The sequence below is a fragment of the Sorghum bicolor genome, chromosome 10, assembly GCF_000003195.3.
Source record: "Sorghum bicolor cultivar BTx623 chromosome 10, Sorghum_bicolor_NCBIv3, whole genome shotgun sequence".
NCBI classification, from domain to species: Eukaryota; Viridiplantae; Streptophyta; class Magnoliopsida; order Poales; family Poaceae; genus Sorghum; species Sorghum bicolor.
This window is the reverse complement of record NC_012879.2, coordinates 58,794,886-58,820,619: the sequence shown is the minus strand read 5'-3', so window position 1 is coordinate 58,820,619 and position 25,734 is coordinate 58,794,886. Positions and strand designations below refer to the sequence as shown.

At 45.7% G+C, this 25,734-nt stretch overlaps 2 protein-coding genes and 1 pseudogene across 3 annotated transcripts; 2 read left to right on the top strand and 1 right to left on the bottom strand.

Moving 5' to 3' along the window:
• On the bottom strand, nt 654–3,644 carry LOC8065554 (exocyst complex component EXO70A1). The gene has a single exon (XM_002437478.2). The coding sequence runs from the start codon at nt 3,178–3,180 to the stop codon at nt 1,132–1,134; it is 2,049 nt and encodes a 682-aa protein (XP_002437523.1). The 5' UTR covers nt 3,181–3,644; the 3' UTR covers nt 654–1,131.
• Nucleotides 19,111–22,503, top strand: LOC8065553 (protein ENHANCED DISEASE RESISTANCE 2-like). Of its 2 annotated transcripts, XM_002438897.2 has the most exons (3): nt 19,117–19,647; nt 19,820–20,408; nt 22,223–22,503. In XM_002438897.2, the coding sequence occupies exons 1-3, from the start codon at nt 19,264–19,266 to the stop codon at nt 22,228–22,230; spliced, it is 981 nt and encodes a 326-aa protein (XP_002438942.1). In that variant the 5' UTR covers nt 19,117–19,263; the 3' UTR covers nt 22,231–22,503. The 2 variants fall into 2 exon arrangements, with proteins under 2 accessions (XP_021305234.1, XP_002438942.1); XM_021449559.1 differs by lacking the exon at nt 22,223–22,503 and having other exon boundaries at nt 19,111–19,647; nt 19,820–20,413.
• LOC8063817 lies at nt 22,814–24,657 on the top strand (annotated as a pseudogene).

Sequence of the window (25,734 nt, the reverse complement as noted above, 5' to 3'; positions counted from 1 at the left end):
TTTCCTTTCTACAAGGTGGAAAATGTAAAGCATCTGTGGCAGCATTTCTAGGATCAGTGTAACATTGACATTGATACAGAATCAAGCAATGCATTCATACCAGCAACCTATTGCTTGGCAAGAAAACAAGAATTATCATTCCAAATAATCAGAGATACTAAGGTATGGTGATATTTGTTCTATGTAGGTAGCAAGTTTAAAGTTCCTTTTTATTTTCTCTATTTAGCCTCTAATCTGATCACAACTTAACTTACTAACCAAGTAGGCACATATTGCATATCAACAGAACTTATAATATAATATATCAATCTAAAACCACAGCGCACAGCATGATCACAAGTTCAAGGTAAAACCCCTTTTGCAAGAATATGTGTCACAAGACCATATATAGAAATTAATACATGATTATCAATGACACCAAAGGTATGAATTTCGCTTATCCCATTTTTTTCTGTCAGTAGATAGTATCAGTTTAATGGCAGTGTCATATAGTCAGCAATCCATGAGTAGAAAGGGTAGTAAGCTTATACTCCTATACAGCTGCATGCTTCTGTACATCACAACATCAAAGGTCAAACAACAGATCAAAAAGTAAACCATTCCATAAAGGAGGAAGAAAGATGTAACAGTGTGGCAATAGAAATTTGGAAAGGGAAAAAACAGTATACTATTCCATATAATTAACTGCTGTAATTCCCATTCGCCACCAGTTATACCATATAGTTCACTGCATGTTCATAAGATCTAAAACATAGTATACCATAACCATATGAAACAACTTATCACCTCCTATAATACAACCTACTAACATGTACCAGATAACTGATTACACATCCTCTGCTCCCACACAAGTTTCTAAAATGAATTGAGTATACTTGCTACAGATAAGAATGCAATAGAAGGTGAAAAGATGATCGACAGGAAGGAGACCCTCTGAGGAAACACTCCTGTCATCTTCTCCCCCGCAATGTCAGTTCTTCTTATATGCTCCAGCTCTTCTAATCATGGGACCATTATTACACCCCCACATAAGTGGGGATCTTGACTTACTGGCCCGAATCATCCTTGCCTACCAAGTTATTGGCTTATTGCACAAATTGTGCGTTCAGTCTTTCCAAACTCCCACTGAAGCTACTTCAGAGTAGAAGCACTCCGATACAGTCCGGTCATTGCGCTGGTAATCTTGTCATCTGAATTTTTGATTTGGAAACTTCCAGCTCTCATTGGCCTGCCTGGCTTGGCCAGGAAGAGTGTGTTGAGCTTCTTATCCAGATCGTCGGCGCTGTACTTCACATACCTGCTCGCACTAACGTCCTGCTCAACAAGCGGCCCATAGTTCTGCATGAAGCTCCTGTAAACAGGCACTACAGCCTGCACCACGAGGTGGCACGTCTTCTGCTGCAAATCCCTATCCGATATCACCCATTTAGACTGCTTTTGAAACATCTCATCAAAGCTAGCATTGAATGATTTGAGCCTCTGTTTCACTAAATCTCTTGCAGTAGCACGGCCCTTGGAGAACATGATCATGCCCTCCCTGCTCAACAGGGGTGCAAGTGTTCCCCAGCTCTCCCTCAGAAACATTGTTGAGTAGTAATCCTTGTACTGTTCATGCTCCCGGAGCCATGGATCGCCTAACAGCTCACCCAGCTTAGTACCCTTCAGGTGTTTGAAGAAGTGCCAGTGTATGTTCATCATGAGGAGAGATGACTGTGTCGGATCTCCATAAGACTTTGACCATGTATCAAAGTTTATCTCTAGCGTCTTAATGATACTAAGCACTGCCTCAACCAGCATCTTGTCGTTGAACACTTCTTTGCGCCAGCTGCGGTGGATGGTGATCACCTGTGTCAGCACAGATCGATACGGCTGATCAAGAAGCTGATTGCAGTACTTGGCGGCAAAGCTCACGATGCGTGGCACTCCACCGTCAACTGGTGGCGGCAAATTGCGCTGCAGCTCCACCTGAACAGGTAATTCCTCAAAGATCTCAACAGCACCATCCACGACCGTCTTGACAAGCTCCCTAGTCCTGCTTTGGATCTCTACACACGCCTTTCCACCGAACAATCGGTTGAAGTCCAGCCTCAGCTTGTTCAAACAATCAAACACATCAAGCAGCCGCAATAGCTTTATGGGGTCCTTCCTGGCACCAGCCAGGGCACGGCCGAAATTCAGGAAATCAAGAATGCCAGCACGAGCTGCAATCTCAGCAAAGCACACCGGCGCGGCCTCTGGCCGGCGTTCAAACACGGCGACGCAGAGCTTCCTCTCAGCTTCAAGGAGGTGGTGCACCGCAAACTCCAGATGCCGGCCCCAGCGCTCGACGCTGGGGCTGAGCGCCTGCGCGTCCCCCGATGTCTCCTTGAGGTAATCAAGTCCAAGCGCGCGGAGGCTGGCGCTCACGGTATCCCCTCGCGCGTCCGCGTACGCGGACGAGCAGTGGTCAATCCGGCCGTTGGCAGCGAGGCGGTCAAGGATAAGGCTGAGCTTGTACACGACGGAGGCAGGGATCCGAGACGGCACGACGGCCGGCGGGTCGGAGCCGCCGCCGGCGGGGTCCTTCATGGCAAGCGGCGCGGAGTGGTCCTTGAGGAGCCGCCTGAACTCGGCCTCGAGCAAGTCGAGCGCGGCGGCAAGCAGCCCGGCGTCGAGGTCGGCGGTCGCGGCGGCGTCCCTGAGCCGGTCGAGCGCGGCGGCGAGTCCCGCCACGAAGCGGCCGTCGGCGAGCCTTCGCTCCCCGAGGTATGCGACGACGTCCGCGAGCCACTGCGTGGCGAGACCGCAGTTGTCGGCGAGCAGGCGGAGCGCGGCCTCGAGCTGCGCCAGCACGGCGAGGTAGCCCGGGAGGTCGTCGGCGACGGCGGCGCGGTCGAGGAGCGGCGGCTCGAGGCCGTGCACGGCGTCGAACACCTTGAGCACGGCGGCGGCGGGGCCCAGCGCGCGGTCGATGTTGGTCCCGGCCGTCGCCAGCGCCTCCCGCGGCGCGCGGATCGGCCGCACCGACGCCTCCATGGCCGGGAGACGCGCCTGGATGGCCTCCAGCCGCGGGGCCAGCGCGTGGGTCAGCGCGCGCGACTTCTCCAGCCCGGCACGCAGCGCGCGGCGCGCCGCTAGGAGGCTCGCCATGCGCCGCGCCTCCTCCTCCTGGTCCACCTCGGCGTCGTGGGTCGCCCCCATCCTGAGCACCGGGGCCCCGGCGCACGCACGAAGAGCGCCGCTGTAATGCGGGAGCGGTGTCAATCCGGCACGGGAATCCAAAACAGAGAGCAGCAGGAGGAGGTGTTGGTGAGACTGGAGAGGCGGCGCTCCCACGGTACGGCAGCTAGTAGTTATCCGAGGCGGCGAGGCGTGGGATGGAGACGGGTGGCGAGGTAGGTGACTGGCGCTGGGAACAGAAGGCCATGCCGGCCGGCGTGGAGGAGAGGAGACTAGGTGGTAGGATGAAGGAAGGAAAGAGTGGGGGTTTAGGTTGGAAAAAAAAAAAGGGGGGGAGCGAGAAAGGAGGAGGGGAAAGAGACGGGAGTCTTTTGGCTCGATGTGGGGAGGAAGGAAAGGGAGGAAGAAGGCTCGGAAGAGGACGCTCGCGGCTCGCCCCGGGCGCGCGGCCGAGGAGAGGGAGAGGGAGAGGGGAGAGGGGGAGGGCGGAGGCGCCGGCCGCGTGCGCCCGTTTCCTTCTTTTGTTGCTGTTGGGACGCGGGCGGAAAGGCGGGCGCAGGTGGACGTGGGGCTCGGCAGGGGCAGGGGCCGCGCGACCGAGGCAGGCGGCGGCGCCAGGCAGGCGGATCCGGAGACGAGGCCGCGGCGTCGGCGTGGCTGGAAATCTGGCAGGGTGCGGCCAGCGGGTCGCGGACTCGCGGTGGTGATTTTGGGGCGGAAACGGTGTGATTTCGTCGTGGTCGGGTGGGTGTGATGCGCGTTTCTTCGGCGCCGCGGGACCGGGACCGGGACCGGGTTGGGTTGTGGGACTGTGGGCGTTTTGTGGGTCAGGGTTTGCCGCCGGGTTGGACGGGGCGCGGTGCGTGCATCAACGGGTGGTTTTTCGTGATGAGGGCAGTGGAGGCCCCGCCGCGCGCCGGAACTGTCAGGTGATCTGCTGGCCTCTGGCCGCCGCTGGGGGTCTGGGGAATGCACGACTGCACCCGTCCGGCTGGCCGGCGGGCCAGGAGGGGCGGCGGTGAAGAATGCGTCAACGAATGTGATTCCCAGCCCCAGCGCGCCGTGTCGTCAGGGGATCCGAGGTCGTTCGGAGTTGTACTATTATGCGACCCTCTCACACTGCTACTCCAGCAGACCAGCAGTCCTGGCCTGATGACATCTGTCGCGGGTGCTGTCGCGTGGTGAAACAGACTGACGGCCGCCACCCGTGTCTAACCTTCGGCCAGCCAGTAGTACTCGTATTCAGTGCTGTATCCAGTGCAGGAGTACTGCAGTACAAGACGGCAGCAACGGTGGTTGTACTACTCCAACGCCGGTCGCCGGGCAACGACGGGTAACCGAGGGAGAAAAAAAGGTGAACTGGCCAGGCCGGCGGCAGGGAATGGCGTGCAAGCAAACCCAAGTAGTGGAGTACGTACTACTGTACAGTACGTAACGTACAGGTACACCACTACTACTAGTGGTACCAACAACCAACTGCAACGTGCAACCATCGTGCCTGCGTTGTTCTGCTACGTCGCGTGCGCCACTGTACGGCCCCCTCGCCTGCTGATGATGCACCGGCATTCAAAGGCGACCATGGATGAATGCGAGTTTGTTGTGTTTAGCAGCGGACAGTTATACTGGTCCCCCTTGCTGTTATTGATGGCCTACCAGTGCCAGCAGTTCCTGCGAAGGTAGTACGGGGCAGTTTTTGACCAAGCCAGCCAGAACCCTTTTGGTTGGTGGTACTAGTGTCATCGATTGCTTCCTTGGTTAGGATGATCCAGCTATTGCTTTGCTCCGTTGGTGAGGATAGACATCAAGCTGTGCCATGTCAGTCCTCCATGTACTTAGAACAGCGATGTGGTTTTCAAAATATAATTTTGATCTTTTATTTTTATAAAAAAATAAGAAAAATTAATATATGTATACTTTATAAAAATAGTTTTCAAGATAAATCTATTCATATAATTTTTACATTTACAAACTCAACAATTTAAAAGTTATTAGTTATTGATGATTTATATTCTTAATATTTGACTTAAACCTTGTCCAAAATAAATTCTAAATCTGGGAATATACACTCTATTTCTCACACGAATAAAATGCATGGTCGAACCTTGAACTTGGCTCAAGGTATCATTTAGATCTCAAAGTTTCTAAAATGTACAATCTATATCTCTAAACTTTACAATCATACAATCTACACACTATTTCTCACACGAATAAAATGCACGGTCAAAACCTTGAACTTGGCTCAAGGTATCATTTAGATCTCAAAGTTTCTAAAATGTACAATCTATATCTCTAAACTTTACAATCTACACACTATTTCTCACACGAATAAAATACACGGTCAAAACCTCGAACTTGGCTCAAGGAATCGTTTAAATCTCAATGTTTCTAAAATGTACAATCTACATCTCTAAACTTTCTAATCATACAATCTACACTCTATTTCTCACACGAGTAAAATACACATTCGAACCTTGAACTGTGTCTCAAAGTTTCTAAAATGTATAATCCTCTAAACTTTTTAATCGTATCATTGATGTTGAAATCATTATGGGGTGTTTAGTTGGGGTTGTTAAAGTTTAACAAGTATTATAGCATTTGGCAATTAGTGTTCAATCATGGACTAATTAGGCTTCAAAGATTCGTCTCACAAATTACTCTCTAGCCATGTTTTTAGTTTCATAAATAGTCTATATTTAGTACTTCATGCATGTTTCCAAACATTCAATTTGACGGGCAGTAAATTTATCGCTGGAAACCAAACAGCGCAAGCTGATTAATTCAAGTTATGATGGTTTAGACATTGCGTGATAGGATTAGTAAAATTAGGGATCTCGATGTGCTCTTTAAAAATTTGAGAACACGTACCAACGCCCTAAGTTGAAGACAATCACGATGAATTTTGCTCTTCCATGTTATAGATGTGGACACTACTTTCTTCCAAATCGGAAAGGCTAGCATGGTTGCAAGGAAGTGATGAGGTCCTCCTCTACGAAGTCATCAATGGGAACGATTCCTTGCATGCGAGTGAAGCCTTTTATTTTACCCACAGTACAGATCAACAGATCAGCTATGTTTTGACCGTAGGTTAGTTGCACACGTACCACTTTCGAAGTACATTACATTGCGAATACCGCTGGTTGTTGGCTAAACAAATTGAGTAGGTGGTTACTTGCAAGACCAGAACCCATGTTAGCGGATGGGATTAGTAGATGAAGATGAGGTGAGTGTGATAAGAAAAACGTTGTATGATAAAACATGAAGTAGTATTTTCTACACAATAGTGATGCTGATGTAAGAGAAAACTACTCACTGTAAAATCCTGACCGATAATTTAAGCAAATCTCGTGATCTACATAAGGCGTTGTCTGCTATCTTGTCTTGTCGTCGTCCTTCTCGAAGGAGAGGGCAGCTTCACTCATGAGTCATGAGAATTGGCACGACCCTAGTTGTTGTGGGCCCATCTAGGCTACTCTACGGCGGTCACTAGCTGCTACTGATGGGATTTCTTACCCATTAGAAGTGGTTGTCCCCTGGCACTATCGGGAGGGTGCCTGGCCGGGGTTCGAAAGGACCTTAACAGTTGACAACTGGGTAAGGGGGCGCGGCATACCTATGACGAAGTCGGCTCCATACCGGGATAGCGCTCTATACTTCAAGTATAAGGGTTGAAGGTAAGGAGATCTCGAAGAAAGCAAAGACATGAAAAGGAAGGGAACGGAATCAAGACAAAGGTCATGAAGAAAGGGGCACAAAGAATTAATCGCACATCGCCCTAATTTTTCAAATTGGATTGCTTGCTTGGAAAGGGCTTCAGGGTTAAACCCTTAAAAAGGTTTTCCCCCGAACCCCCTTTCCAAAAAAGAGTTGATCAGTGCACCTATCTATTTTTGATTTAATTCAGTGGTTAGGTGCACCACTACTCTGACTACGTTAAGGAAGGAATACAGCTAACAACTGAAAAGTCACTTCCCTTAACGAAAGAAACAAGTTAATCCATACCGAAAAGGTAGGCCTACATTCCGCTCACTTCGCCGAACACACCTCCAGGGTATTTGAGGTGTACTTATCTTCGGTGCTCGGGGGGCAGGATCAAAGTTGTGCTTGTGCGTGCCCCAGCCACGTTGACGTTGGTTCCACCGAATAGGCTGACCAGTCTACACTCGTTAGCATTATCTAGTAGCAGTAGTACACTACTCCGTATAAGACATTCTGAATAGAACAATTATGCGGTTCTGCCCATTTCACAATATTCAGGGAATCCATCAAAATACTCCTAGGAAACACAACTTCTCGAATAATCGTTATTTCAGTCGGATCATGATTATTGCCGCACTAGGTTTGACTAGAAATATATCCTTCTAAATATCTAATAACAAATTATGTGTTGGTACATCCCATGTCTTTCTTGATATGTACTCCATCAGTTCTAAAATTTATTTTGAGATACTGTTCTTAGAACAGATGGCTCTCTCTGAGTCCAAGTAATTGCGATGGAACAGCATCTTTGAATTCTTGAACATTTCAATTGCGACCCTCGTTCACTGCATAACGAAGAAGCAAAAATAAAAGTAGTACGTATGACCTAAAAGGTGAAACGATGAGAAGGATAGAAGTGAATCATCATCCCTAAAAGGCCGTTCATCATACGCGTTCGAATCATATCGTAGGCCAAACAACAAAATGCGTAGCCCGAGACACGGTGGTACGCATGGTAAGGGCAGCCACAACGCAGCTGCTACAATCGTATGCCTCGAGAAAAAAATCACACGCCACGTATTCTAAGAGGTAACGAAGCTAACAATCTCTCAACGCAGGTCTCTTCTCTTATCATAAACGTCACTTTCACCTTTTTCTCTTTATCCTGACAGACAGAAATAAAGTTGTATAGAGTTTGGTTTCATCCACCTTCAACGCGTGTTATTTGGGAGCTTCTGCAAATTGTCAGCTGAGGCCTACGGTACCTCTGCAGGCAACACTGACACACTGCGGGGCTGCTGTTTTGCGTGATCTGTACATAGCGTATATACGTGGACGCCGGGGCTACAAGACAGCGTGTAGCGATGGGGAGGCCCTAATAAGGCCTTGTTTAGTTCCTAAAAAATTTTGTAAAATTTTTCAGATTCTCCGTCACATTAAATCTTTAGACACATGTATGAAGTATTAAATATAGACAAAAATAAAAACTAATTATACAGTTTGATCGAAATTGACGAGACGAATCTTTTGAGCCTAGTTAGTCCATGATTGGACAATATTTGTCAAATACAAACGAAAAAGCTACAGTGTCGATTTTGCAAAATATTTTGAAACTAAACAAGGCCTAATAATATAATAGAGAAAAGAGCCGTCGTTTTTAAACTTTTTTTCTACCTGCCTAGTTTGTGTAGTCAAATCATATGCCATCAGAAGGGAAATTATATTTTCTAAAAAGTACTTTTTTAAAAAAAAAAGGACAAACATACATTGCAATTGTTTGTGCATCACAAATTCAAAGTTGCAAAATTGAGCATCCATCGACATCTCAACAAACGCTGTCTCTTTGTGTCTTTGTCTTGCATTGCTTATACTAGTAGTTTAGTGCATGCTGCCACTTTGGTTGACTACACAAAGGTGTTTCTTATTAACAATGGAGCAAATTAAAAAAAAAAATAAAAGGAGGGAAAGCAAGAGACAAGAGAGAAAGCAGCAAGGTGTGTATGATTGAGCTCGCGGACCACACATGGGCTACCTCAATATGGGAGGCAAAAGATTCGATGACCCATCCATATGCCCTGTCACCTGCACAGCACAGCACAGGCCAAAAACAATTCGGTGGGGGACACGTTGCAAACTAAAGCCATAGTACTCATACTGATTACTGTACTTACTCATCACTAAGCACTAGTGTTCCGATCCTCACTTCGCCTAAATGATTTGCACATCTAGTATGAGGAATGGTTTTCTTATAAATTTTAACTAAATCTAAACAAAATATTATCAGCATTTGTATCTCCTAATAGGTTTATTATGGAAAATATATTTCACAGTTGATAGAAAAATATTTCCTTGCAAAAAAATAATTTAACAATGCTTATTATATATTGTACACATTAAAAAAAGTTTGACTTCAGTATGTAGGATTATTTTAGAACGAGGAATTGCACACAAAAAAAAACGTTTCTATTGCTGCCACTAGGCATTCCTCACCATCATTTACCTGCTGGAGATATGGGCGTTTGGGGTTTTATATTCCTCAATCATGGGGAAAACATTAGAAATGTTGGAAGGCTGGTAAGCAGAACAAGGAGGGAAATCCAAAGTGAGCTGACAGACAGGTGAGCATATAGTAAGCTGTGTTGGTATTGTTAATATATTATAGTAAGAGCTGACCTGAACCCTTGGATCGAGATTGTACCGTTGAACTGAATACAATATTGTCCGCTCTTCAAAAAATAAATAAATAAACTACTATCCTGATTGCACACTGTGCCACCAGGTGGGCCCCGTGTTTTCTGTCTTTTCATGGCACATGCATGGGCCTCGGGCCCACGGAATGACACTGATAACGTACGGCACCACCGTTGAGTCCGGACTTGTTTAGTTCCTTATAAATTTTGCAAAACTTTTCAGATTCCCCGTCACATCGAATCTTTAGACGTATGCATGAAGTATTAAATATAGATGAAAATAAAAACTAATTACACAGTTTGATCGAAATTGACGAGACGAATCTTTTGAGCCTAGTTAGTCCATGATTAGACAATATTTGTCAAATACAAACGAAATTAGTACTGTTCATATTTTGCAAAATTTTTTGTAACTAAACAAGGCCCCAGTCCACAACCACATGCATGGATGGGTTCATTTCCTAGATACTGTAACAGTGAAGTGAATACATGTTGATGGTGAAAGGTTACTTTCCAAATGCTGTGCAGGGGACGCAGATGTCTGTTTATGTTTTCAAAACATTGAGATGGATATTTATTATTGCAGGTATCAACTGAATTTTACTTTTGCTTGCTACTTAGAATTTAGAAAGTAACCCTATATATTTATCCAGGATTTACGAGAGATAAGAGGCGAGGTAGATTGAAGGCGTCAAGGTCATGTGGATGCTAATTGCCAACAGCGGACGTGTCGGTGATGTCTACGTGTACCAGCGACGAGCAAACTACTTGAACGGGAAACCCTGTCGCGTCAGTCGCCGCGATTTGGACGTCCTGAGTTTTGCCATCCAAACCACCGCTCTGGACTGATCTTGAGTCGTGACAAAACCCCCTTCAAGTTCGAGACAGGGAAATTAATCGATGAACAGCAGCCTCACATGACCACATCACTCCCTCAGTTCTCACTTCTCAGCGATCGCAGCGACACACCAGACGTTTTCCTTCCTTGATAAGTTGAAAGCAATATATGTCCACGGGGAAAAGGAGTCACTCGCGGAAAGCTCTGAATTCAAGCGGAGATTTTTTTTTTCTCACACGTTTTTTCTGCTAACGAGCTAATCCCTTTGAAATTCATTGATCGGGGAAAAAATCCCTTTGAAATTCATTGGTCGGGGGGAAAATCCCTTTGAAATTCTCGTGTCCTTCGTTCCAAAGGAGGCCGAATTGATTTCAGCAAATGCAGAACGCATGGGCATCAGACAGGAAAAGAGATAGCGATCAGGCGGATGGAATATTGGAATGGAAAAGGTCGTGTATCGCTGTACAGTAGTGCATTAGTAGCACGAGGCACAAAGCATAATATACGTCTTGGTAGTACTCGTGCTGGTACTGGTATCGCTATGGCTTCACAGAAAGGAACACAGCAACGCCGTTCGATCACTACCGATACCAGTGATGCCTCCAGAGCTGCAGTTCTTCGCACAATCACACCGCATGGACTGAACATACGCAGCTTGTTCATTTAGCTGATAAGCTACGATTGAAAGTATTGTTCGCTAATTTGTTATAAGAAAACAAAACGCTACTGAATTGCTGTTAGATTCGATCAAGCGAACGATAACAGAGAGTCAGAGACCGGAGAATCAACGACGAAGCAAACCCTGCCGGACGAGAGAAAAAAAAATACAGTACTCCTCTGCAGTGTATGAAGCTCCAGGTTTTCAGTAGTGTACAACACTCGTAAATGCGAAATTGGACGCGTGCATCGATGAGTGCATGCATGGTTCGCGCGTCCTTTTCTCAGAACTCCTGCAAACCACGCCACGCGCCTGACGGTGTGTCTGAATTGAATGGCATGCACCGCGGGAGTCCACACCAAACCATTTTCCCAACCACTTGTGCGGCCTTGTTTGAAATCGTTGTGGTCAGGGCTAGCAACCGTTCACCTGTCGGAACAACACAGGGGAGCTGGGAGCAGCTTTGCATGCATGGGGGCAGAGATTTTTTTCAGCAGAGCAATGCCAATGTACGTACGTACACTCCGTCGCTCCTAACACTTTGGGGAAGGAAAATGCATGGCGTGGCCATCTCCGATCCATTGACTTTCATCTGAGAGGCTACGATGTGGCCGGTTGGTCAGCTACCTGAACCTCAGTCTGAGTGGATCCATGCACAGACGTGAGGTGAGGGACAGATCGAGGCATTTTTCAAGTACAGCTGCACTTTTTTTGCCTGATCTGATCTGACTTGGTCGGTTTCGTGCATTTCTTGCTATTCGGAAAGCGGTCAGAGTACTAGTACTTGTTTGTGTTAATGTGGGCTCAGGCTCAGGATACAACTCTGGTCATGTGGAAATTATTATTATGGTTGTTGTTGTTATTATTTTGAGAATCAGTTGCTGCTAATCTGCCTGCAAAGTGCAAACTGCTGGAATGAAGGAATACGGACTGATGGGCTGAAATGGGCCGTAATTAAGCGTCGCTGGATCACAGGACGAGTTAGGTGAACGGGCCTTTTGGTACACGTACTGTTGGAGTTTGTCACTTGTTTAGTCCCTTGTTGGGCATGATGCAATTGGGCTTCATGTCTATCTGTAACTGTAAAGATGGATTCTCTTTTTTTCCCCTTTCTTTAATATCTGATGAAAGAGCAAGACATGCAAAATATCTCTACGATATCTATAAATTCTAGTTTTTCGATGTTAATTAAACTTTAGATTTCTTTTTCTTGGAAGAAAACGCTCGGGTAATGTACAAGTACAACCGAAACTGCCAGTGCCAGTATTTATTAGCTTCAGTACTCAGCTACTCGTGCCTTACGCTTAGAACTTGGAGCTTCACTTGCCAGACACTCGTAACAACTGCACATCCCTTCACTCCTCGTCTGGCACCACGCAGCATCCTGGTTTATCTCACACTCCTTAGTAAGTTGGCTCTTTTTCCCCGGGAGCAACATGCTTTGCGTACAAACATGAATAGAGCAACAAGGTAGCAAAAAAACACGATCTCATATACCAACATGAGAGCACTGAACACACGGTACTATATGATGTATTGCCTCCGCCCCACAAACGATGCAACTCTAAAATTATACTAAGTCAAACTATTTCTCTTTTTTCTTCACGATCGGGGTTTAACTCATTTTTCGTCAAACTAAGTGTCCGTTACGTCAAATAATTATACAAAACTATATTTTTTATGATGTTAAATAAGTATCATTATTACATTGTAAGTTTCATTAATTTACAAACCATTGTATTCTTCTCCCTATTAGACCGAGATCAACACAAATGAGCGATCTAGCCTAGTCAAATGAACACATCATCTAACATTGTGAATCATGGACCTTGAGAGTCCGCCATCGGTATAGTAGGGATGCGAGGATGAGGTCGATGTAGTTGTACGGAGGTGCAACATGGACCTTCAAGACGTCAACGACACTGGCCAATTACTCTGGTCGGTGCTCGAGTCGGGAAAGAAGGATGACGATCTTTGGGTCGATCCAGCGCCCTAGTAGGATTGGGAAAAAGTGTCATGGTGGTCTACTATTTTTCAGTTATAAGTTGGCCAAAGAATAAGCTGGAACACCCTTTTTAATGTGGCACTGCTTGACTTGAGGCCGCAACCATTAGTTGGTTTGAACGCTACCGATCATCACACTTGTGAAGTTTCTACTAAAACACCGACTAACTCGGCCAGGGAAACGATCTTTTTGACTCTTTACCCCTTCGTAATGGCTTGAGCCAGAAATCACCTCGTCCCAACACTCACTTCTGAGGACGGTGAGAGTAGTAGTAGCGTACTCCGTACCCATTGCCTAAGCTGGCGTCCGGCACTCCGGCGACAGCGGCGCCGAGCACAGTCGCTGGAGCTGGACGAGCAGGAACAGAACAGCCCGGTCCCGGTGATTGTGCGCTACTGTTCTCCACTGATTGGCATGGCATGGCCCAACCCTGCCGTCTGCTGCTGCCAATGATTGGCATGGCCGGCCTGATCGAATCCTGATGAGACGAGGCCACGCATCAGTCAGGCAGCGACCATTCCGAGTGACGCCTCCCTCCTTCTCGTCGCCGTTGCCTTTTTAAATTTGATATCTCTGCTGGTTGTGCGCTGTCCGTCCCGCTCCCGCTCCCGCCGCCGGCGACCTTGTGGACTCAACTCAACTGGAGCGGCGCATTGCATTGCATTGCATTGCATGTGGGACATGTGGGTAGCTAGAGTAGTATCGCCAATACAATACGAATCCACAGCATAGTCCTGTGGATTGTAGTACTAGCTGACAGCCATTTCCCAGATGGTGGGGTAGCATGCATGCAGCTGTGGCCGGGCCCGGGCCAGGCCTTCTCTCAAACTTGTTGTCAGCTGGACGGACATGCGGTGCCAATGATGCGCTGCTGATCCGTGATGCAGGGAATAAACAACAAGTGATGAGATGCCAGGAGCCATTGCGCTGCGCATCGACTGGAAAGTTGCTGCTGATATCGTAGTACTCCTACTGGCGTCCATCTGGTATTCAGGTGAGATGAGACTGTGAGAGTATCAGAATCGAGAGCAAGGCGCCTCCAAGATTATTTTAAGCGCCTGCGCACATGCTGGTGCGCTAGCTATTTCCTCCTGGCGGCGGTCACGGAGCCGACGGGACGGGAGAGACTAGCGAGCACAGCCCGTTCTTCATGGAGCAGTTTCTGTTTAGATTGAAGATAAATTTTTTTTTATGTCACATCGGATATGTCGGAAGGATGTCGGAAGAGGTTTATAAAAAAACAAATTACATAGCTCGTCAGGAAACTGTAAGACAAATCTATTAAGTATAATTAATCTATCATTAGCACATGTGAGTTACTGTAGCACTTAAGGCTAATCATGGAGTAACTAGGCTAAAAAGATTCGTCTCGCTATTTCCAACCAAACTGTGTAATTAGTTTATTTTTTTTATGTACATTTAATGTTTCATGCATGTGTCCAAGATTCGATGGGATGGATAAAAAAATTTTGGGTGGGAAAGCCTTATATTCGATGGCGGCAGGTGGATGGCAGGCGAGCAGAGCAGACGCCGCCGGCCGGATCAGGCTAGGGAGCGATGAGCCCATCCCCATGCATGCTCGCCGGGCGGTGCCGGTGCCCACGCTAATCGCCGGCGTCGTGAATGCTCTGCTCTGGTAGCTCGTTGGGCGGGGCCGTTTGGATTGGAGGATGGCGGCCGGCGGATACGGATCCATCGGCTGGGGTGATCTGAATCTGAATCTTGTCGGTGGCGCGTCCCCACGTGCCGCCGGTGCTGCTGCTCCACACGTGTAGTCTACCCTACCCTGCTCGGCTGCTCGTTCGTTCGGCGAGGACGCCTCTGCCCTCTCCCCGGCCACTCGTCAGTCGTCGTGACGTGAGCGCGGCCGCGGCGGGCGGCCCCGGGACACGGGGACAGCCAGCCAGCGCCGTCCGGGACACGCACGCCAAAGCAGCTGGCTCTCTCGGCCCGGTTCGCCAAGGACGGCGCCCAATGTTCGTTTTGGCCGAACGCGCGCGTTTTCCTTCGTTTTTGGCACCGTTCGTGCCACGTTTTCCTTCTTTCCTTTTTCGCCGCCGCTCTGGGTTTCTTCCTCGTGATCGCGGCAGAGTGGTTAGCGGCAGCAGAATCGGAGGACTCGCTGGGTACCACAGTCCCGTATTTGACTTCGTTCCCGTCACGGCGTCGTCGTCCTACTCCTGGCGGCATGGGGTGGGGCTGGGGTGGCCGCCATGCTGTGCCGTACGGTACAAGACGACTTCAAGATAGCCGGCCTCTACAAGATGGATCCATCCTCAAAAGTCCTTTTCTCTTCTCCGGACATATTTAAATCTAGTGAGTAAAGTTTTGAAATGTCATATTGTTGGTCATATTAAAATAATCATATAGAAGTGGTCGGATAGTAATAATAAAATAAATCATAGAAGTCTTCAGTACTTGTGAGACGAATTCATTAAGTCTAATTAATTTATCAATAGCACATGTTTACTGTAACTTTACTATATTAGTATATTGGTCAAATAATAGACTAATTAGACTTAAAAGATTCGTCTCACAGAATGATCATAATATGTGCAATTAGTTATTTTTATAGTCTATATTTAATATTCTATGTGTTTGTATAAATATCCGATGGGATAAGAAGTAAAATTTAGGAAGGAACTAACAATACAAAACTAGGGAAGGAAGAAGGCAACCAACAGACCAAACCATGTGTGATGCCAAATGGCCGTAACATTCGGTTGCATCTTATAGCAATTCCCTCTACACAATGGAACATTTCTTACTTATACTTTTCTATGGCGGCGCAACAAAATTACGCTATTATATAAAACAGCACAAAAAATCCCATTTTTTTTTTGACAAAGAATATAGATGTTCCAGGAGTAGATAAAATGTCTGCAGGGGGTGTTTGCAACTTTATACATTCCCCAGTTGCATATGCGACATACAGTTGCTCATTTGTCCCTGACTTTGTTGCCAACCTAACAAAGGCTTTGACAGCTAAAATGAACAAGAGATACCAACCATGAGTACTGGCTCTGCTACCCTAACCTACTCAGACAACTCAACACCATCAGAGTTGTTGTCATGGACTGTCACTACTCACTAGTACTAACACAGTAAGGGGCCGGCCGGCCACGTAGGACTTCACCATCGGGGACAAGACAAAAACATATAGCAGGGGCATGGCCCCTGTATTGGCTGTATATGCGCCATGTACATGCCAGTATATATATATTTACACACATATAGTATATGAATGAATACAAAAGTAGCATAAAAGGTTCCATATTTGATCTCCTTTATTCCAAAGACTATTGATTGACCACTCTAATATTTTTATAATTTTGTTTTAGGCTCCCATCACACTCACACCACATCATGTGACACTAGATGTGTAAGTGGGCTAGCCTGTATGCAAATCAGATTCGTGAGCACTTTACATCCCTAGACAGTAGACACCATCCAAGGTGTTACCAATAATCCATGCATGCCCCTATCATCCTAACCTTTAGTCCGCAATCCTAATATCTAATTGTTTTTACTATGGCAGGGACAGAGAGATTTCATTCAGTGGAGGGTATGCAGCATCATAGTCACGGAAGCACCAAAAGCTCAACTTGAAACATCAGCAAACCGTGTCATATCGTGCTTTGAACACGTTGAGCATATTGGACAAGCTTATAAGCTACCATATTTTTAATCTCCTTGCTATATTATTCTTGTAAAATCTAGGCTCAAAATTTAGTGACTTGTGTATTTGCAAGATGTAGATCATCATATATGTTTAACGAATCTGTTACAGAAACCCAATGTTGAGAACCATCTGAAAACATAATATAGAGTAAAAGCGGAAAACGATGCTTTCAAAGCCACCTTTACTCTTAATTTATCTTTATCCATATCAATTCTATTTTGGCGTAACCTGGTGGGAAAAATGTCCAAGACATCAATCCGTATTATCTTATCCTATCTAGAACTTTTTGCAAACAACAGTCATTATAAACGCAGACGCTTACAATCATATATGCACATTCATCCCACTCAAAATCATACATTAACACTTACTCACATGAACACACATATATATACCCTACGCAGGTATTATGTCAACTCCATCATACATCTAACTTAGATAAGATAGACTTTTCTTTTAAATTCACTCTGGAGTCACCTTTAATCTGATTTTGAGATACAAACCGAGACTAAAGGTACCTTTAGTTCGGGTTCGTATCTCAAACCGAGACTAAAGCTTCCATACAGCCATACTGACATGCCTTAGTTTCCGTTACAACTGAGAGTAAAGGTCCCACTCCTCCCTTTAGTCATGGTTGCAATTTTATACCGAGACTACATGCTTTTTGGCTATGGATGAAAAGTAAATTTCTCTACTAGTGTGCTTTCAGAAGACTGAGCCATTTTTTTTAAAAGTTGACGAAGTCACTATAGATAGTTGCATGTTATCAACGAAAAACATATACTTCCTCTATATAGAATTTAGATGTCATTTATGGTAGCAACACGGGCTTCAAAACACAACTTTGATCTCTTATTTTTATAAAAATATTTAGGATAAATAATATATGTATACTTTATGAAAGTATTTTTTAAGATAAATCTATTCATACAATTTTTACATTTGAAAACTCAACAATTTAAATTTATTGATAATTTATATTCCCAATGTTTGACTCAAATCTTGTCTAAAACGACATCTAAATCCTATACGGAGAGAGTACCGCTAAAAGATTAGTGTAATTAAATTATTAAAATGAATTTAGCAAATACTAGCCTTAACACCCAAGTCAGCAGCTTACCCTACAAGAAAAACTTACCAGCTAAGACCTTTTCCATTTTCATTTCTTCACATGCATGTTGAGAAATCGAGAGATGGACTATGGATAAAGGCGGTCGACAGAGGAGCGACCTCGTTTGTGACAACAAAAGACGGACAAATATAATGTATAGTTTTTATATTTTAATAGCCTCGATTAGTAATACAAAAGAGGGTGCATGTTTTACAAGACACAAATGGGCATGATGCCTTTGAGCACAGGGAAAGGCAAAGCAACTCCATCGGACCTCTTATATTATATCTCCTGTAAATTACTTAGATCCTATTTGGATCCATTAGCATTAAAAATTAATAATTAAAATTAGTATTAATGGGTCCAAACAAACATGCTAATTATTACTTGGAGGAGTATTAACTATTAGTTCCTAGTGAGATTAGGATAGGCAACTCTAACAACTTAGATAAAATTAATAGCCAAATTCTATTGTTTAGTCATTTTGTAAAATCTTAAAAAAGAAGATGTCTACAAAAGCCTTGTTATTTTACGAAGTCATATAACAAGTGCCCATATTGGCTATATATAGCTATCGAAAATCAAGGAATAACCAATTTTCTATTTTACAAAATCAGATAACACATATGTTGGAGCTTATTTTTTGGTATACAGATTCTAAAATAGCCTCTAGAATAAGAATAATCAACCTATTAGAGTTGCTTTCATATGTACCTTCAACTCACTATCCAACCACCTATTAGTGGTGAATCTAAATAGTCTCCCGCTAAAAAACTAGCTAGCTAAAAATTAACAACTACATAGTATTAGCTAATTTTCAGAACATTAGATGGTCTAAGGTGTTTCTTTACCTTGTGGCAAGCGCGGAGAGCACCTCTAAAAAAAATTAAATCTTTTACCAATTTGAGGTGTTTTCATGTTTTATTTTTTTAACATTTTTGGGTCTATTTGGTAGGGTTTTTCTCGGGCTCCGGCTCTGACTCTTTCAGAGGAGCTCTACCAAACGTTTTTTTAGAGAAGCTATATTTTTAAGTAAAAAGCAGAGAAAAACCGGAGCAGTTTTAACGAAACTACAATTTATGGCTTCAATAAAACGGCTCCAATTTTTTTTAGAAGAGCCCTTCGTGTCAAACAAGCCTCAGTCTTGGATTGTCACATTGCTCAGCGTAGCTTGGCAACAAATTAGAGGAAGGTCGATGTGCTTAAAAGCAAAGTGACCGCGTGACATTATTATTAGTACCGGTATCTTTTTTTTCTTCTAGAAGACCTTGGCCATCCCATCCCCATCCGGCCATCCCCACTGTTTTATAGGCAGCTCCTCCGAAACCGAAGTCCAGCGCCCCCCAGCTCCTCCATTCGCGCAAAGAACGCCAAGCCCACCCAACGAAATCTCTCCCCAATCTACCCCTCGCCGGCGCCCGGCGATGTGCCCGACGAAGCCCGATCGCCCTGGCCAGGCCGCCACCGCCGCCGGCTCCGTCGAGAAGAGCTGGCGGGAGGAGGCCGTGGCCGCCGGCTCCCTGCGGCTGGTCGACCTGGACCGCGGCGCCAACGGCTGGGCCTCGCCGCCGGGGGACCTCTTCCACCTGCGCGCGCGCGGCTACTTCAACAGCGGCGGCGGGAAGCGCGGCAAGGCGCCGTCCGCCGCGGACTGGCTGCTCCGTCCCGCCGGCGTCGACTGGCTCCGCTCCCATGCCCGCCTCGACCACGTGCTCGCCCGCGACGACAACAGCGTCGCCGCCGCCTTCCGCCGCGCCCGCCTCAGGAAGGACCCCACCGCGCACTTCCTCCTCGCCGTCAATCTCCAGGTGCACCTCCCCACCGCCCGGCCCCGATCGCATCGCATCGCATCTAGATTCTGTCACCAGGGACACGGAGGCGCGTGATGCCCGGCCGTGAGGAGCGAGGCATCTGAGAAAAGAAAAAAAGATTCGATTTTTCTTTGTTTGGTAACGCGTCCCGTGCATCTGATTCCCGCAGGTGCCGGGGCGGCCGGACGCGTACAGCGCCGTGTTCTACTTCGCGGCGGAGGCGCCCATCCCGCCGGACTCGCTGCTCGGCCGCTTCATCCACGGCGACGACGCGTACCGCAACGCGCGCTTCAAGATCGCCAACCGCATCGTCAAGGGCCCCTGGCTCGTCCGCGCCACCGTCGGCAACTACGCGGCCTGCCTGCTCGGCCGCGCGCTCACGTGCCGCTACCACAAGGGCGACGACTACCTCGAGATCGACGTCGACATCGGCAGCTCCGCGATCGCCAGCGCCATCCTGCATCTCGCGCTCGGCGCCGTCACGTCGGTGACCATCGACATGGGGTTCCTTGTCGAGTCCCAATCCGAGGAGGAGCTGCCCGAGAGGTTGTTCGGCGCCGTGCGCATCGCGCAGATGGAGATGGGCGCGTCCAAGTACGTGGAGCTGCCCCCTGATGAGGCCATGCCTGAGACGGCTGGCAGGGCTGGGGCGGGGTTCAGGGTAAGCTCGGCGAAGGTGGTCAATCATAGCCGCCAACAAGACCATGCCGGCGGCAAGGTCGGCAGGTCGATGAGTTGCCCAGAGCGAGAGAGCGGAGGTTAGCACTGAAATTCCCCATCTTCAGATTATTATTGTTAAACGCAGCAATGCAGTTAGCTTTTATCACAACTATATCCAGTGATGGCGGATGCGATGTTGAATTAGAATATAAAAGATGCAATAATTCTGTTCAAGCATATGCCAGCTCGTGATGACAAGTTCTTGTTTATGCTGCACATGGTCACATGCTCATCTTTTAGTTAGGTATGTCACTAACTGATGTCTCAGGGTGGACTGGATTGTTAAGTGGAGCAGTTGGGTCTTACTACAAGGCATGACAAATAATGGCAATGGTTCATGGCCGTTTTCAGTCTTCCACAGTTCCACGCAACATTGGTACCTTGAGATTTGAGAGTTGTTTAGTGAACAGGCTTATGGGAGCAATTTTTTTATTTGATTATTTCGTCTGGTACTGGGATCACAAGGACCATTGCTGTTGTCCTAGGATCTGATGCTTCGAGCTAATTAGTACGGCCATTGTCAAAAAGGAAGGCTAGTGCTTGTCTTGATGTGACTTTTTTTATTGTGGTCTAAGATTGGGAAATCGGATGACAATGCCAATATTCTCATGTTTCTTCTTGGTGGTAGGATAGGGAACTGTATCCACTTCTTTCCATTAGTTTCAGGACATGCAAAGTTCTGCAAATTTGGCTTCTCTTCACCATGCAACCACAGTACCCCTTTACAAGTTCCTCACTAGAGGTTAGCCTGTGGCATCTCCAGAACTGCACATAACATACACTGCAGTAGAAGAAAATGTGGAATGTAAGTAGGAGTCTCTTCACTGGGATAGGAAGAGAAGATAGAAAAGGTAAACAGTGAAGTTTAGGTAATATTTGCTGCATTGGGTACTGCTGCCAGGGTAGATGGGGGTAATTGGGAAGATGTGCATTTGCCATATTGCTGTCCCTGCGTTATGCTTCCAATAATGTCTGCTAAATTTTACCTGTTTATTCTGTACCACTGGTCACGGGTCGATGTGGTATTGTGGTCCATGTTGGCCATTTTCTGTGGCTGGAAAAGCATGTTGCTTCACTTGTTGAGGATGGGTGGGTTGGTGCTGTGTTTAAAACTTTTCTTAAACACAAGATTTTCTTCGTTGTTCCTTTGCTTGCATGTGTAGTTGTTTAGTTGCTTGAGGGAGACAACATGGACATGTGCCCCAGAACATGACTGAAAACAACACACATTTAGGACCTGCATGTACTCTAGGTGGGTTGCTAATCAACCTTTGGCTCTGTCTGAGATAGTTTCATGCAGTTTACAAATGGGTTAGGTTTTCTTTCTTGGTTGAACTATCCTAACTGCTTTTTGGTGAATGTAAGGTTGATTGTTCGGACAAGAGAACATGATGAACATGATTTCTGTTAGTGCCTTGGTGGGTGAGGGCATCTGAAAACACTGTCATATGCAAAGCAATTCAGTAGTAATTTTTGGGCACGTCATTTGGAAGCATAAGAAATTTTAGCAGTTTGAAACTTACAACTGAACATTTCAAATCTGGATGAATTATGCAGTTGTGCTCATAATTTAGGAATGTTGTGGGGCTCTAAGTAATGGAGTGCCCTTATTTTATTGATGTCAATGAAAAAGGAAAACTGAACCACCTCGTGGGGTGATGACTTGTGACTGTAGAGGTGTAGAGCTTTGACTCTTCACTCTGTGTTTTCAAGTTTAAGCGAAGACTTGAGCCTTCATTTTAAGTAGCCTTCTTTTTGATTACTCTTGTCTAAAGAAGCATAGTACAGGCTCAAGTATGTCATATCATCAAGAAAAAACAATGGTAAACCAAAATTGGTCTTTCTTTTTCAGGAAAATAGGCGCAAATTACGCAGGTGCGCAATGCAGAAAGAAACCATCATCCATGGGTGGGAGAGTGATGGCAAGAACCGGAAGACGAAGGCTGGGCAACCCCCAACACATAAAACGCTGAAGCTGGTGCCATGACCACGACCTCGACCACGAATGGCCCCTTCATCATTCATAAAGTCCTGACTTCATTTGCTTGTGATGATGAGAACTTAAAACCTGATGATGGATGCGAAATCAATTAATAGCAGCCTATTAATTTATCTATGGCTGAGTTCTTATTAGCCGAATCTACCAGCCATTGAATAATATTTTTCTCTCACAACAAATCAGCCAACAAATCAGCCAAACGAACAAGCGCCTCGGCTTCAGCCAGCCAGCCACATATATGATATCTCTGCTCGGCCTCTCTCTGCTTGTTGGAAAATATCTCTGGCCTCCATGCATGATCTTGTTGCTCAACTGTGATCTACTGCTGGATCCAAAAAAAAACTGAGCTTCTACTACTGAACGGTGAATGCTTCCCAGTACAGTAGACCTAAAACCAGTAAACCCTTTGGTAGCTTGTGATAATGCAGTCTGCACTGGACAGGCATGGCAGCGTATTTGGTACCTTGTTTAGTTCCTCGTAAAAAGTTTAAGTTTACACCCTATCCTATTGAATATTTAAACTCATGTATAAAATATTAAATATAGACTAAAACAATAACTAATTATATAGATTGTGGTTACTTTGTAAGACAAATTTTTTTAAGCCTAGTTAGTCTATAATTTAACAATAAAATGTTACAATAATATATAAGGTAATGATTGATTAATTAGGTTTAATAAATTCGTCTTGTGGTTTACTGACAGGTTTTGTACTTTGTTTTTTATTAGTAACACCCCTATGTGACACTTATATGATACTCTCAATTTTTACACCAAATAAAAACGAGAGTGCTATAGTATCTAAAAACTTTTCATCTCCTCGGTCTTGTTTAGTTTTGACTACTACAGTACTTTCATTTGTATTTGGTAATTATTGTCCAACCATGGATTAACTAGACTCAGAAGATTCGTCTCACAAATTATAGATAAATTATGCAATTAGTTATTTTTTTACCTATGTTTGATGCTTTATACATATGTGCAAGATTTGATGTAACGAGAAATTTTGAAAATTTTTAAAAACTAAGGCCCTAGTTGATTGGCGCCGGTAAAATTTAACTCCAGTCACATGAATGTTTGGACACATGTATGAAGTACTAAATATAGACTATTTACGAAACAAAAAATACAGTTAGAGAGCAATTTGCGAGATAATTTTTTAAGTCTAATTAGTCTATAATTAGATATTAATTTTCAAATAAGTTGAAAATACTATACTATCTATTAAACTTTAACGCCTATAAAGCAACTCCAACCTACCTCTTAAACAAGTCCCTATTCCAAATCTAGAGACTTGGTCTAAAAAAATCAACTTCAACCCACCTCTTATTTTGACTCCTATTTTTAATGCCCTCTCAAATTATAGTTTCAGGTTCCCAGATCTAGCAGCCCCCTATTGCCCTCTCATCCATGCGCCGCTCGTTCCTTGTGCGCGGGCGAGCTACTTCCTCCCCGCCGCGAGCTCCCTCTCTGCAGCGACGCCGAGGACGACCTCGCCGGGCGTGCCGGGTGCATTAGCAAGAGGTTGCCCGGCGAGTCGGCGGAGACCTTCTTCTCCTCGCCGCGAAGCTTCTCCTCCGACTCCTCCGAGTTCTACGCCAAGAAGCAGAAGAAGCAGACGACAACGACGAAGACGAAGCCCCATGCAGCATCCACCGGCAAGCCACCCGAACCTCCTAGGACGACGATGACGACGGGGAAAGGGGCCAGGTCCATCCCGCCGTCACCGCCAGGCGCCACCACCGGCGCGCGCGAGCATCTACGACACGTGTGCGCGTGCGCGACGGGTTCGGCCCCGTGGTGTCGGCGGCGGAGGAGCAAGTGCGCAGGGGGTTCGCGGTGGTGAAGCGCTCCCGGGACCCGTACGCCGACTCCCGGTCGTCCATGGTGGAGATGATCGTGGGGCGGCAGCTGTTCGGCCCGCCGGACATGGAGCACCTGCTGCGCTCCTACCTCTCCCTCAACACGCCGCGCCACCACCCCGTCATCCTCCGGGCATTCTCCGACATCTGGGTCGTCGTCCACGGCGGCTAGCCAGCGGAACCGGATGAGCGTGTGAAAGATTTGGGGAAGAAAGGCTATCTCAATGACGTGTGGGTCTCTCCGGTCATAGTCTGCTAGTATGAGTTTAGGGACTTTATTTGACCAGTGCGGCTGGAGTAGAATGAATTTTTTGGATCCAGAAAAATAGGAGTGAGCACCCAAATCAAAAGTACGAGCCTTTGGCTGGAGTTGCTCTAAACACCCCTAAATGAAGCCACAAGACCTGAAAAGTTTTTGAGAAACAAGGCCTTTTGCCGAGTCAGAAAGGCGACCGGGTTGCCAACTTGCCATGCCCATGGCCGACCAAAAAGTCTGCACAGGAAGCCCCGTCTCTTTTTATTTTTTTGGCGCAGTGGCTTAGGCCCTGTTTAGTTCCCCACCTAAAAAATTTTCATCCATCCCATCGAATCTTTGGACACATGTATGAAACATTAAATATAGATAAAAAAATAAACTAATTACACAGTTTGGTTGAAAATCGCGAGACGAATCTTTTAAGCCTAGTTAGTGCATGATTAGCCTTAAGTGCTACAGTAACCCACATGTGCTAATGACAGATTAATTATACTTAATAGATTCGTCTTGCAGTTTCCTGACGAGTTATGTAATTTGTTTTTTTATTAGTTTCTAAAAACCTCTCCTGACATCCTTCCGACATATCCGATGTGACACCCAAAAATTTTTCAACCTCAATCTAAACAGGCCCTTATAAGCGGCAATTACTGGCTACAAGTCAAATACACCCAGTGCTGATGTATCTCAACTGAAGAAAGCTCTCCCACCAAATACAACCCTGTCTTTTTGATGATGATCTTCAACTGTTATCATCTCTGGACACTCTTCCTCCTACTCAGGTATTTGCTAAGCGCCTACAATTGGTTGGTCGTCATGTTGTTCCTTTTGTACTTGTGCAGTGTGATTCATGTCCGGTGCATTGGGCTACCTTGGGAGTCGTCTGGCTATATTTCTACTCTGTTGCCGATGATGCAAGATTCTTCAGCATCGTAGGGGTGCACTGCATCAGGGCCTGTTTAGATTGGAGATAAAAATTTTTTGGGTGTCACATCGGATGTGTCGGAAGGATGTCGGGAGGGGTTTTTAGAAACTAATAAAAAAACAAATTACATAGCTCGTCAGAAAACTATAAGACAAATTTATTAAGCATAATTAATCTGTCATTAGCATATGTGGGTTACTGTAGCATTTAAGGCTAATCATGGAGTAACTAGGCTTAAAAGATTCGTCTCGCGATTCTCAACTAAACTGTGTAATTAGTTTATTTTTTATCTACATTTAATGTTCCATGTATGTGTCCAAAGATT

Excerpts from the sequence above, each read along its gene's own strand:
- LOC8065553 (XM_002438897.2), top strand. The coding sequence starts at position 19,264 with ATGTGCCCGACGAAGCCCGATCGCCCTGGCCAGGCCGCCACCGCCGCC. Across the intron at positions 19,648-19,819 it reads TCCTCGCCGTCAATCTCCAG|GTGCCGGGGCGGCCGGACGC; the intron begins GTGCACCTCCCC and ends TGATTCCCGCAG.
- LOC8065554 (XM_002437478.2), bottom strand. The coding sequence starts at position 3,180 with ATGGGGGCGACCCACGACGCCGAGGTGGACCAGGAGGAGGAGGCGCGG.